This window comes from Lissotriton vulgaris, chromosome 4_2, assembly GCF_964263255.1.
Source record: "Lissotriton vulgaris chromosome 4_2, aLisVul1.2, whole genome shotgun sequence".
Lineage (NCBI taxonomy): Eukaryota > Metazoa > Chordata > Amphibia > Caudata > Salamandridae > Lissotriton > Lissotriton vulgaris.
The window spans coordinates 9,867,478-9,881,362 of NC_141692.1; the positions used below are offsets into that span (position 1 = coordinate 9,867,478).

At 49.1% G+C, this 13,885-nt stretch overlaps 1 protein-coding gene across 1 annotated transcript in view; it reads right to left on the bottom strand.

The window, feature by feature from the left end:
- Positions 1–8,726: 8,726 nt before the first annotated feature.
- Positions 8,727–13,885, bottom strand: part of LOC147718118 (E3 ubiquitin-protein ligase TRIM11-like) — a 379,599-nt gene continuing 374,440 nt past the window's right edge. Inside the window, exon 6 of the mRNA XM_086919259.1 lies at positions 8,727–11,878. Within this exon, the coding sequence (XP_086775385.1) occupies positions 11,259–11,878 (620 nt within the window). The 3' untranslated portion in view covers positions 8,727–11,258. The remainder of the gene's footprint in view (positions 11,879–13,885) is intronic.

A 13,885-nucleotide genomic window follows, 5' to 3' on the forward strand; every position in this document is an offset into this window, starting at 1 on the left:
GATTTTACAGGCTCAGATCAAACATTTGAATCCAAAAACTTTTACTTTTGCTAATATGCTTCAAGAACTCAAATGTCACAGGTGGAGTGTGATACAAATTTCTTAGTTTGTGGAGTACCACTGATTGTAATACTTCCGGGCTAAAAAACTCATTCAGAACCCCAGTGACGAGTACTTCATAGCCCGGAAATTTAGATTGACTGTCTCCAAGATGCTAGATGTACTAGTGTATTCTGAGTGATTCTTTTTCTTAAAGGGTCTGGGTGAATGGAAACATTGTAGAAGAGTATTCCGACATTATTGTGAAAGAATTTCAGAAGCCAAGATGTAAGTTGATGGAATCATGAGTGGGGAGCAGGTGAATTTCAGCTTTGACGATTTGTAAGTGGCCAGACTTCCTGCTGGACGTCCGCGCACTGATAGTCGTATTGCTGCCTTTGCCACTGAGATGAAACCAGGTAGAGCAGCCTCTTCCATGACCCAGGTAACTTGCAGCCAGATGACTGAGAAACCTTTAAGCCAGTCTAGCATATTTTTATCTTTTGGGAGTTTATAAGCCCCTGCGAGTTCCAGGAAACCAATGAGAGGCATTGTGGTGTCAGACCAGTTCCTTCATTTTTTATATTTAGACACAAATTGCAAGAGTCCGAAAGAAATCCGGGCAGCCAGCTCCAGTCCTTCAAGGCCCCCTTGAGATTCCTGATATAACCATCAGCAGGCCTGTTTAATGTTGTGGTTCCCAGAAATTATATATTTGCCCTTGATGCAGGATCTCTAGGTTGACCCGGGCGCGTCACAGAATAGGTACAGGTCTGAATGTTACCACCAGAGAGGGTCGGACTCATTTGAGACTCAACCGCTTGAGGAGCAATGAGTGCTTTGCCTCAGTTTCTTGATGAATATCAATACCTCACTCAAGGAATATTGATGGAAGAGCCTTAAGAAGGGTGACAATGTCTTATTTGTGGCAAGTTATTTCTGTTAGTCCAGCTTTTTGACTTTGTTTTTTCCTCCAAAAAGGCATGGTAGTCAATGCCACATGATTGGATGTGTGAGAGGGCCAGAATAGCAGCAAATAGATGCAAAGGTGATCTCTGGTTTAGTTTATCATGGGGACCCTCACTGTGGGATAGAGTTAGGAACAGTACAGATCAGTTGACTGGAGGTCCCTGCTGTTGCTGATGATTGTTGTTTTTGTAAGTAGGTACTTGGGGGGTTGAATTCTGTTTGCTGCATCAGACCTGAAATATCAGTGCCAGACCTCATTATGGTAAAATCAGAGGCTTCATCTGGTTAAATCTGGTGACCAGCGTGTCCTTATTATTTAGGTCTTCTTTGATCATGTCTCGATGAGGGGCTGCAAAACCCGACACAATTTTCCAAAGGGGATGGTAGTAGATAGCACCTTTTCGAACGTATCTGGGACGCGTCCAGATTGGGCTAAGCCCTCTCCATTTACTTGACCAAAGTTGCATTGCATTTTGGCATCCATTATCAACTTTTTCACTGCAGGTGCATGGTTGCTAGGCAACCCATCTAAAGGGTGGTGGGAATAGCCTGAGGTCTTAAGGCGGAGAGAGAGGCAACATTGATACTTAGATTTTACATTTGTAGGAACGAAGGACTGAACGGATGGCAGAAAAAATGAAAGAAGGAATGGAAGAAGAAAGAAAAGCAAGAAAGAAGGAATGAAAGAAGAAAGGGGAGCAAGAAAGAAGGAAAGAAAGACAAAAAGAAAGCAAGAACAAGCATTGGCATTGCCAATAGGTCTCGCTTTTTGGATCTTATAAGTGTTTAGCCATGCAACAGCTGATGTTGTTGCACCAAGGATATTGTGCAGCAAAACTAAATACTTATAAGGTTCCAAAAGCGAGGCCTATTGGATATGCCAATGCGTGTTGTACTTTTGGTTTTAGCGCCACTGTCTCAACACACAAGAAACAAACATAAACAAGCATTTGCAATGCAATAGGTCTCTCATTCGCGATAACTTGAGCAATTGGTATTATAAATGGCAATACCTTTTATTTACGTATTGGCTTTTAACCCCTTGCGTGCTGATGACAGAACGGTTCCGTCATCAGCATCGGTTGAGCTGTGCTGATGACGGAACCGTTCCGTCATGACTCCGCCCGCGCAAGGCGGAGTCAGCAGAGGCGGGGAATACGCCCCGCACGCAAGGGGTTAAAAAACATAAATAAAAGACATTGTCAGGTGCAATGCCAATAGCTTAAACTCTCGCCAATGTGAGACTTATTGCATTGATGCTTGTTATTGTAGCTCTGGCATCTGATAAAATAATAGTAGTTGTAAGCTTGTGTATTCTGTCAACAATTTTAATGTAATTAAATTATCACCTTTGACTTTGTGTCATTTCAGACGTTTGCTTTATAAATGATAATAAAATAAGGGTACTTTGATAGGAAACTATATTAATTTCTTGTTTTATTTGTAAGTAGCCAGAAGGATTGTACTTAGTTAATATTCTAACTAAATGAATGATGAAATGTTTATAATTGCATGCATTTTCCTTAAAATATAATCTTCGGAAGCCTTCAATATTTTCCTTTCGCAGATATGGGTCTATCTGCATGGGCGTCATTATACTATTCATCGGAAGCGTTTTCTCACCCGTAGGTCCTGTCGGAGCTAGAAAAAACAGCCAATAAATATTTAAATGCATAAATACATTTCATGTGTATAAATACTTACCACTTACCTTTTATGCACGCATTTACTTTCGTACGAACTACATAAAAAGTTTCCATCTCAGTTTTGCCTATAAAATATGTTCCTTCCTGAAGAGTATGATATGGAGGTTGCATGATTTCCTATCATGTGACATCCCCTGTGATGTCATTTTGCATTGGCTATGCCAACTCATTCCCCATCTATGTTGTAAGATGCGTGCCCTAGTGCATAGTCTTTCATTGCCAAGGGCCTCATGTGTCCATCTAATAGTTCTGATGGACAACCTAGCCAACCGCAGACTCAAGCAACTAGTGAACACCCCCACCCACTACGCCGGCCGCATGCTTGACCCCATCTTCTCCTCCAGCAAGTGCATCTCCTTCAGCCACACCACCGGACTCCACTGGGTAGACCACAGCTGCGTTCACTTCTCCTTCAGGAAAACTACGACACACCACCACCCGCAACAGGCCCCCCGCAGAAGCTGGAGCAAGATCACCGCCGACCAGCTCACCACCTCCCTCAGCCAGAACCCAACCAGCATCACGACGGACCCCAACGAAGCAGCCCGCAACCTTGCACAGTGGCTCGCCAACTGCGCCGACGAACTCGCGTCACTGAAGAAACCACCCAGCAGACCCCACAGCAAGAAAGCCTCGTGGTTCACCGACGACCTCATAAACTCAAAGAAAACCTGCCGCTCCCTCGAGAAAACCTGGCGCCAGAACCAGACAACAGAAAACATGACAGCCCTCAAGAACGCCACCTGCAAGCAACACCAACTGATCCGCACCACCAAGAGAATTACATACAAACAACGTCTGGACAACAACACCCACAACAGCAAGGAACTCTTCAGCATCGTTAAAGAGCTCTCCAAATCCAGCGCCTGCAACAACGACAACACACCCTCACAAGACCTCTGCAACTCACTCGCCTCGTTCTTCCACCGCAAGATCGCCGACATACACAACTGCTTCGCCGCACAGACCACGCACCCAACCACTGAACAATCACACCCAACCGCCACCCTCTGCACCTGGACCCCGATCAGAACTGAAGACACCGCCCGCACAATGAGCACCATCCACTCCGGCTCCCCTACCGACCCTTGCCCGCACCACATCTTTAACAAAGCCGACTCCATCATCGCACCCCAACTCCGGGACGTCATCAACAGCTCCTACGCCTACACCACCTTCCCGGAGAACTGGAAGCACGAAGAGATCAGCGCCCTCCTGAAAAATCCCTCTGCGTACCCGACGGACCTCAAGAACTTTTGACCCACCCCTGGTTCTTCCTTTTCTCCGCCAAAGTCACCAAGAAGACTGTCAACAAACAACTCCCCGCCTTCCTCGAGACAAACAGATCCCTCGACCCGTCACAGTCCGGCTTCCGAGCAAACCACAGCACCGAGACCGCCCTCATCGCAGCTACCCACGACATCAGGTCAATGCTTGGCAACGGGGAAACCACCGCCCTCATCCTCCTGGATCTCTCAGCAGCCTTCGACACAGTATGCCACCGCACCCTGACACAACGCCTCAGCGACACCGGAATCCAAGGCCTGGCCCTGGAGTGGATCATCTCGTTCCTCGCCGGGAGAACCCAGAGTGTCCGCCTACCCCCGTTCCGGTCCGCGGCCACTGACGTCATCTACGGCGTCCCACAAGGTTCCTCACTCAGCCCCTGCCTCTTCAATGTCTACATGAGCCCCCTCGCAGCCATCGCACGCAAACACAACCTCCACATCATCTCCTACGCCGACGACACACAGCTGATCCTCTCCCTCACCAACGACCCGGACACCGCCAGAGCCAGCCTCCAGGAAGGAATGAAAGATGTCACGAAATGGATGAAGCTCAGCCGTCTGAAACTGAACTCAGACAAGACGGAAGTCCTCATCCTGGGACCATCCCCCTCTGCCTGTGACGACTGCTGGTGGCCACCTGCACTGGGCACCGCCCCCAATCCCACAGACCACTCACGCAACCTGGGCTTCATCCTGGACTCCTCCCTCACGATGTCCAAGCAAGTCAACGCCGTCTCATCCTGCTTCAACACCCTGCGCATGCTCCGAAAAATCTCCCGATGGATCCCCAACGCAACCAGGAAGACAGTCACCCAGACCCTCGTCACCAGCCGCCTGGACTACGGAAACACCCTCTACGCCGGAACCACAGCCAAGCTCCAGAAAAGACTACAGTGCATACAGAACGCCTCCGCAAGACTCATCCTGGACATCCCCCGCCACAGCCACATCTCGGCCATTCTGAAAGATCTGCACTGGCTCCCCGTCAACAAGAGAATCACATTCCGACTCCTCACCCACGAGCACAAGGCTCTCCACGACGCGGGCCCCATGTACCTCAACAGCCGACTCGCATTCTACACACCAACCAGCCAGCTCCGCTCCGCCAGCCTCGCCCTCGCCACCGTCCCACGAATTCGCAAAGCCACCGCCGGAGGAAGATCCTTCTCCTATCTGGCAGCCAAGACATGGAACTCCCTCCCCACCCACCTTCGACTGACCCAGGACCATCTCGACTTCAGGAAACAACTCAAGACCTGGCTATTCGAGCAATAGCGACCCCCCCGCCCCCCAGCGCCTTGAGACCCTAAAGGGTGAGTAGCACGCTCTACAAATTTCCTTGATTGATTGACTGGTGTGGTCTGAGGGTCTCATGTGTCCATCTGATAGTTCTGCCCGGGTGTGGTCAGAGGGCCTCATGTCCGTCTGATAATTCTGCCCTGGTGTGGTCAGTGGGCCTCATGTGTCCATCTGATAGTTCTGCCCGGGTGTGGTCAGACGGTCTCATGTGTCAGTCTGATAGTTCTGCTCTGGTGTGGTCAGAGGGCCTCATGTGTCCATCTGATAGTTCTGTCAGGGTGTGGTCAGAGGGTCTCATGTGTCCGTCTGATAGTTCTGCCCGGGTGTGGTCAGAGGGCCTCATGTGTCCATCTGATAGTTCTGTCAGGGTGTGGTCAGAGGGTCTCATGTGTCCGTCTGATAGTTCTGCCCGGGTGTGGTCAGAGGGCCTCATGTCCGTCTGATAATTCTGCCCTGGTGTGGTCAGTGGGCCTCATGTGTCCATCTGATAGTTCTGTCAGGGTGTGGTCAGAGGGTCTCATGTGTCCATCTGATAGTTCTGCCCGGGTGTGGTCAGACGGGCTCATGTGTCCGTCTGATAGTTCTGTCCGGGTGTGGTCAGACGGTCTCATGTGTCCATCTGATTGTTCTGTCCGGGTGTGGTCAGAGGGTCTCATGTGTGCATCTGATAGCTCTGCGCTGGTGTGGTCAGAGGGTCTCATGTGTCCGTCTGATAGTTCTGTCCGGGTGTGGTCAGAGGGTCACATGTGTCTGGCTGATAGTTTTGTCCAGGTGTGGTCAGAGGGCCTCATGTGTCCGTCTGATATTCTGCCCGGGTGTGGTCAGAGGGCCTCATATGTCCATCTGATATTCTGCCCGGGTGTGGTCAGAGGGTCTCTGGAGCAGTCACTTCAGTGCCCCTCCATTCTTGGCTGTGACGCCTACTGCTTGCTTGGCTGCTATCCACAGGATCTGCCTGGGCTGCCAAGCCTTGAAGATGGAGTAGCCATGCAGGGGCCGGTATTTGGAAGAGTTGCCTTATCATTATAAGGAATGAATTGCTTGGTCCAAGTGGCCTATCCTGTGAGCTTTCTTACAGTGAGCTAGGACATTGATGTCATGCGCTCCTGCTTTGATAGCTAGTCTGGGGGATTCATGGAGTGCTGAGTCCCGGGTTTGAAGTGTCTCCTGCACTTTGTCTGGCCCTAGGGCAGGATTTCCTAATGTATTTTTTAAACTTGTTAAATCGTGGTATTTGCTGGATTGATAGGTTGTTGACTCAGTGCACCCATTACAGATAGCTGTAGATCAGTGGACACCTTTTAGGTCAAGCCTGGGCAGCTCATGCGCTGCTGCGAGGCATGCAGTAGTGGAGTATGGTTTTGAAGTCCCCCTTATTTTTAATTGGCTTGTGTCATCGCCCTTCGTAAACGCTGGCTTCCCAGTCGTTATTAGGCGTGTTAGTCAATCCTAGGTACCGCCTTGTCTGCATTTGTTACTTTCCATAACAACTGGACCTTTTACTGGTGTTGTTACATAGTCTGCTTTATAAATTGTTGAGCACTATTTTATTTATTGCTCTTCCCCTATTTAACCCATTGCCATGCAGCACGCGGTCCGCTTTAACTATAGCTGGCACGATTATTTATTTATTTATTTTTGCAGCACAGACCACATTTAGCGGCTTCGATGATTAATTCATTTTTTTTGTTTACTAGCTTCTATGCAGCGCTTTCACATTCATAGAGGCTGCGCTCATTCATTTAAAAAGCGACGTCTAAAGAAAGGGGAGTGCCTGACATTAAAGTGAAACCACGGCACAGGAGCTTTGACAAAAGAAAAAACATCTGTTTGTCAACTTGACAAACAGATTCTTTTTTTTGGTTTTATTTTAAAGTCACTTATATGATCCCACTTGCACTCAGTGTTCATAAAATGTAATCAATTGTCGCATCCTCTAGGGTGCACTTTCCGTTGTGAGTGCTTGGAAATATGAGTAAGCAGCGTGCCCCTGAATTGGGTGACGTCCCCTAGTCACAGCAAATATACCATTTACTGGGTTGTGAATTCCACAACCCAGTAAATGGGATGTTTGCTGTGACTATGGGATGTCACCCAATTCAGTGGCACGCTGCTTACTCACTTTTATTTTAATGTCAGACACGCACTTTTCTTTAGACGTGGCTTGTCTAAAGAAAGGGGCGAGTCCTTTAGGAAAGTGAAAGCGCGGCATGGGTGCTAGTAGTAGTAGTAAAAGTATGTTCATTAGACCATTGGTCTCCAAACAGAATACATATAACAATAAATAGTTTAAAACATGTATAAAAAATTCCACAAATACTTTAAAAAGAGACACATTTTCATACAGCACTACACCCAATATTGCAATCAGCAATACAGTCAAGCTTTAACTTAGGGATAGCGTTCCACCCTAGACACAATTTTCTAGAGCGTGACCTACTGTTAATTCATGCCAATTTCTATCCAACCATATTTGGTTCCAACAGAGTCTTTTTTACCGCCTTCATATATTTTGCCATGGCGAGTGCTAGTAAAGAACTAATATTTGCTATGCACTAGGTCTCTCACTTGCAAGAGTTTAAGCTATTGCATTGCCAATAGCTTAAACTCTCATTAATTGCAAGACCTATTGCATTGCAAATACTTGTTAGGAGTGGGGGTCAGTTTAAGGGCTCACGGTGGGGGGTCAGGGTAGTTTTTAGAAGGTAGGCAGGGTTGTAAGGCTCACGGCTCGGATGGGTTGAGGTAGTTTTAAGGGCTGGGTTTGGAGGGAGTTGTTTTTAGGGGTGGGGCAATTTTAGAGTTTAGGGCGAGGGAGTTGGAGCAGTCTTAAAAGGGGGTAGGGTTTTAGGGCTCAGGGCAGGGGAAGGGGGTTGGGGTAGTTTTACGGTTTAGGGCCGGGTTAGGGGGGGAGTTTTTAGGGGTGGAGGTCGATTGTAGGGCTTAGGGAAGGGGATGTAGTGTCCTTTTTTAAATGGGGTCAGGGTTTTAGGACTTAGGGCGGGGGAAAGGGTAGTGATAGTATCAAGGGCAGCCCGGGTACGTTTTAGGGCTCAGGGGAGAGGGGACGGCCTAGTGGTAATTTACCACACATATCTCTTTAGCAACCCTGTCTTTACAACAAAATTAATTATAAAGGCATGCATGGTAAAGGATTGGGTGGTTAAGACACATTCTTTGTTGGGACGTGTTGCAGAGGCACTCGTGGTTCAGCCATGCGTGTTTCCGTCATACAACCAAGTGAATCGGAACACCCTTCGGACTTCAATTAATACACAACCCACTGAGGAATGTTTTGAACAAATTGTGTTTCAGGTCATGATCAATCCCATGAGAGTAGACAGGGTCAATTAGTGGAACCCCAAATTCTCTTCCATTGATGAATAACACACCCAAAGATCACTAGTGAACGAAACATGCATTTTAAAATGTTTATTTTGAAATCATTATCTTGTGCACAAGGGATGAATTGTAAGAACACAGAAGATAAAGATTATAAACAGTATAAACACACAAACAATTCTAACATGGATATTATAATTCAAATCACCAACAGCCTCATTTTCTACTCTTAGGCGCTATGTTAACTATCTGGTGTGAAGTCCTTCCCAGCTTCCAACTCACTGCATTCAGCTGTATCCTGTTTAATCAGAGGCCTGTTGAAACAAAGCTCTTAGAGTAAGCACTCAATAGGAAGCAGCTTAAAGCCATTTCAGCTTTTGAGAATTGTTAACAAAACTAGAACCACAATCACTAAATCTTCTAGACACCCTGTTTGTTAATAAGGGAGAACCATGATACACTCAGCAGAAATCAAATAATAACATACAAGTTTGATTAACATATTTGCATAAACATTTCCAGAACTAATCAGCGTGGTAAGAATGTGCTTAGCTAACAGCAGAGGTATCCACTTCGTAATTATATGAATAACAGACATTGCATCCCAAAGCAAGATGTTCCTAAAGGGGAAAAACAGAGAGTTTACAACACAATGTGGGGTTCCAGAGGGCTTTCAATACACACATATAAAGTAAAGGTCTATGAGTAAAGTACAGATGTTTGATGTAACTCACTGATGTGGAAGAGGAGGCATTATGTGGCATAAGCTGCAAAGTGTGTGGGCTCTGAGGGATATGACAATTTGAGTGCAGAGGGGTTTCATGTACAGAGTGGGTTCACCTGAGTGTCTTATAAGCAGTTCACTACAGTCAAGTTGTTCACTGTGGTGTGTGAGAAGTGTGAGCACCGGTGATCTGTGATGTTCAGTAAGTCAAGTTGTTCTCTGTGGTGTGTGAGAAGTGTGCGCACCGGTGATGTGTGATGTCCTGTAAGTCAAGTTGTTCAGTGTGGTGACTGGGAAGTGGCGCGCCGGTGGTCTGTGATGTTTAGTAAGTCAAGTTGTTGACTGTGGTGTGTGAGAAGTGTGTGCACGTCGGTGATCTGTGGTGTCCAGTAAGTCAAGTTGTTGACTGTGGTGTGTGAGAAGTGTGAGCACTGGTGATCTGTGATGTTTAGTAAGTCGAGCTGTTCACTGAGGTGTGTGAGAAGTGTGTGCACCGGTGATGTGTGATGTCCAGTAAGTCAAGCTGTTCACTGTGGTGTGTGAGAAGTGTGTGCACGTCGGTGATCTGTGGTGTCCAGTAAGTCAAGTTGTTGACTGTGGTGTGTGAGAAGTGTGAGCACTGGTGATCTGTGATGTTCAGTAAGTCAAGCTGCTCACTGTGGTGTGTGAGAAGTGTGTGCACCGGTGATGTGTGATGTCCAGTAAGTCAAGTTGTTCAGTGTGGTGACTGAGAAGTGGCGCGCCGCTTGTCTGTGATGTTTAGTAAGTCAAGTTGTTCACTGTGGTGTGTGAGAAGTGTGCGCGCCTGTGATCTGTGATGTGCAGTGAGTCAGGGAATCACAGCAGCAGTGATATCACAGGCGGCGTCTGATTTTGCGTTGTAACTCCTTGGACCCAAAGGCTGGCGTGGGACGCGTTGGTGCTGCTGGGTCTCTGGGGGTGGATGGGTCACAAACCTCACATGCAGGGGGGAGGCAGGTTTGAGGTCTCAGCTCAGTAGGAAGATGACACATGACACAAGTGTTATGTGGTTTGGGAGCCGGGGCCGCGTTGTTAACACTGGTCCGTGTACACTCGGTGCAGAGCAGAATCTGACACCGGACGGGGTGGGAGTAGAGAACCCCCTGCCAAAGCTTGTCGGACGGCCTGCTGGGGTGGAAGACTAGGGCCCTTATTTATGAGGCCTTGCGTCAGTTTTGCGTTGTTGCAAGAGATGAAATATTTGCGAAGATAGCGTTAGCATCAGTAAAAATTATAGAGTAATAGTATCAGAAAATATACCACAAACGGCCACAAAACGTGCCTGTTCTTGCCACATATTTAGTTGTCCCCGGCTGCAGAATCCAGTGGCCCCGCCCATAACACTCCCAACCCTCTCACATCTGGAGGGAGATAGGTGACACTTCCCTCTGTGGCCTATTCTTTCCTCTCTGTGAGGGAGGGTGCCTGCCTGGGGGTCGGTAGCTGGTTTATGCTCCAGAGCTGGGGAAGAGGCCGGTGTTAGTGACCCGGGCTCTGCACTGGGTCCACCCTCTGGAGTCCAGGCCACTAATTCAGTTTGGATTTGAAGATTGTGAAACGGCCAACGATTGAAAGGAAGAATGAGTGAGTGGGGAGAGTATTCGACATTGAGAGTGATTATGACTGAGTGGAGGAGAGAGAAAGACAGGGAGAGTTGGTCTCTCAGCAGGTGAGAGAGAATCACTAAATACGTAGGAGTGTTCTTCACCAGCTGTGCATAGTAATGTATATTTGGATGGTGTAATAAGTGACCCTGTGGCTTGAAAGTTGTTCCTGGGCCCGGGATTGCGTCGGTCAACTTTACGTGACGTCATTTCCGATGACCTCATAAACCCCGAGGGTGATATCAGCCTCGACTCCACCCCTGCCCTAGAGGGCCTTGAATGGCCGATCCTGCCCCAGCCTGAGACACCGGCCCCCATTCCCTTCCACCATCTTGTCTATCACCCGCATGAGCCCCCGCAGCTGCTGCTTCCGCTCCGCCCTTGTCGCGCGGATGTTGAAGACGCAGACCCGCCCCCCGCAGCGCCACAACAGAGCGTTAAGACCCTCGCTCCCGGAGTCACGGAGAAAGGTGTCTATAGTTTCCCTCGGCAGCTCCCCCGGCCCTGTAAACACGATCACCATGAACTGTAGCGCCTCCGGCCCGAAGACGCTCGGGATCGCCTGCGCGGCCGCCCGGCCCCCCCACGTGAACCGCCCGAGAGGGAGCACCAGGAGGAGGGCGTGGGGGCCGGGGGCGGAGAGCTGCACACACCGCTGCAGGTCTGGGGAGAGGTGCACTGAGGTGAACAAGGGGGAGCGGAGGCCCGGGGTGTCCACCAGCACCAGGGGCCGGCCCCCCCAATGCCCCTCCCCCCTCCGGCACTCTCTGGTCCCGAACCATCGTGAGTCTTGGGACTCAAACTCCCCCCTCCCCAGGAGGCAGTTCCCGGTGCTGCTCTTCCCGGCTCCGTGGTCACCGACGAGGAGCAGCCGCAGCGCAAGACCTGTGGAGGGAAAACAAGCACAAGTGAGAGCAAGACACGGGGGGGGGAATCAATAACAGACAGAACATACAAAGTCCTCTCCCCCTCTCCCCCTCTCCCCCTGGAGCCCCCTCTGGAGGAGGAGGCGGGAACCTGTCCGGAGATCAGCCCCCGCGGGTCTGGAGCTTCACAGCACTCACTGACTCCCCCCCCCCCCCCCCCCCCCTCTATTGACCTCAAAGGTCCCCTGCAGTGATGAGACCTCCCCTGTCTCACCCTCACACTCAGACCTTGGATTAGGGTCACCACAATCTCAAAACAAGCATTTGCAATGCAACGGTCTCGCCTTTGGGATTTTAGCTAAAAATGACGACCTCGCCGCCAGGAGGCAGGACTAACAAGCCAAAAACCAATCAAAATACAGAATTTATCATTGAAGCCAATCAAAATTATGGCCAGAAAGTGGGCGGAGCTTCCTCCTACTATAGTGTATCCTGCATGCCTCAGCAAAGCGAGAACCACTTACGCTGCAACTCTATGCAAGACCTAACAAGCATTGGCATAGCCAATAGGTCTCGCCTTTGGGACCTTATAAGTATTTAGTTATGCAGCACAATATCCTTGGTGCAATAACATCAAGTGTTGCATGACTAAACACATATAAAGTCTCTAAGGCGAGTGCTATTGGCTGAGCCTTGTATTTGTCCTGTATTGCTCAACGTTATCTGAGGGATATGCTCATTTTGAACATTTAGTTTGCCTCTGTATGGCACCTCTGGTCAATTTGTAATGGATTTATGCTGTAGTATATATCCAGTGTATTCAGCATCTATTCCCCCTCATATTGTGAGTTATAACGAGGGGCTAGAGTTGAAAATGTATTGATAGTCGGTGTCGTGGCTACCAGCAGTACACTCTAGAAGTGTAGGTGTATATTCTGTGGCCACTTTCAGTCACTGGCCATTATTCTACGGTGTTATAATACTTATCTTAATTTCACTTTTACTATCTATGTATATTTAAATATTACTTTCTGTGTAAGTCACTTGCTCAACTCTAAACAACTGCTTGTTGGTGGATATACCTGTGCTCGAGTGTGTGGGTCCTCACTGGGTGAGTGGCTGTGACTAGGGGTTTGGGGACCTTTCTAAGCTGTTGCTTTTCGCTGGGTGGGCACATTGAGAACATCTGTGGTTAGTTCCTTTGTTGGTATTCTTTGCATTTAATGTTGCCTGATTTGTCTTTGCTAATACTGCTGTACGCACTGAAATATCTAGTGCCATCGGGCATTCCACACCCCCCTTTCCTCCTAAAGGGGCAGGGACTCTCGGGGAGTCCCCTCCTGGACGCGGCCAGTGCCGCATCATGTCCGGTGCACGAGGTGGGGTGAGGGGTATATATGTCCCCCTCACCACGCTGATGACCTCTTTGTTGTTGCACCGGACACACGCGGCCGCTGCCTCGCCGGACACGCCATCTGATTGTCGTGGCATGGTTGTGCCTGGCAATTTGAAGCAAGGTTGGTTCTCCCCCCCCCCCCCCTCCTTTTATCAACCTCTGCCCCTCATTGCATCTGTTGGGGGTCATCCCGACCACTTGACGCCCTCGGCGTTATTCAAGCCAGCATGTTGGCTGTGAGGGACCTCAATGGAGGCAGAGGTGGGAGGGGTTTTCAGGCTGCTCGGCGATTTTCTCAGGAGCCGGATGTCTAGCCAGGGAGCTTCCGAGCCCCGCTGGCTTCCAGCCTGGTCAAGCTCAGCACCGGCCGGCACCCATATAGCCATAGAGGCTGTCCGGCAAGAGGCGGCTGGCGGGCTGCATGCCTGTAGTGGTCACAAGGATTTCGGGTGAGTGTCTGATAAGTCAGCACTCCGCCCGTAATTCTATTGGGTTCACAGCACATAATTGTTTGCCCTTGAATCTGTCTTTACGACAATATTGCCACGAGGCTCAATTTTGTGAATTGCAAGTCGGGAGCTGCGGTGGGTGCGCCTTCCCCCTCCCCCTTTGGCGAGGCTGCAAAGCTCG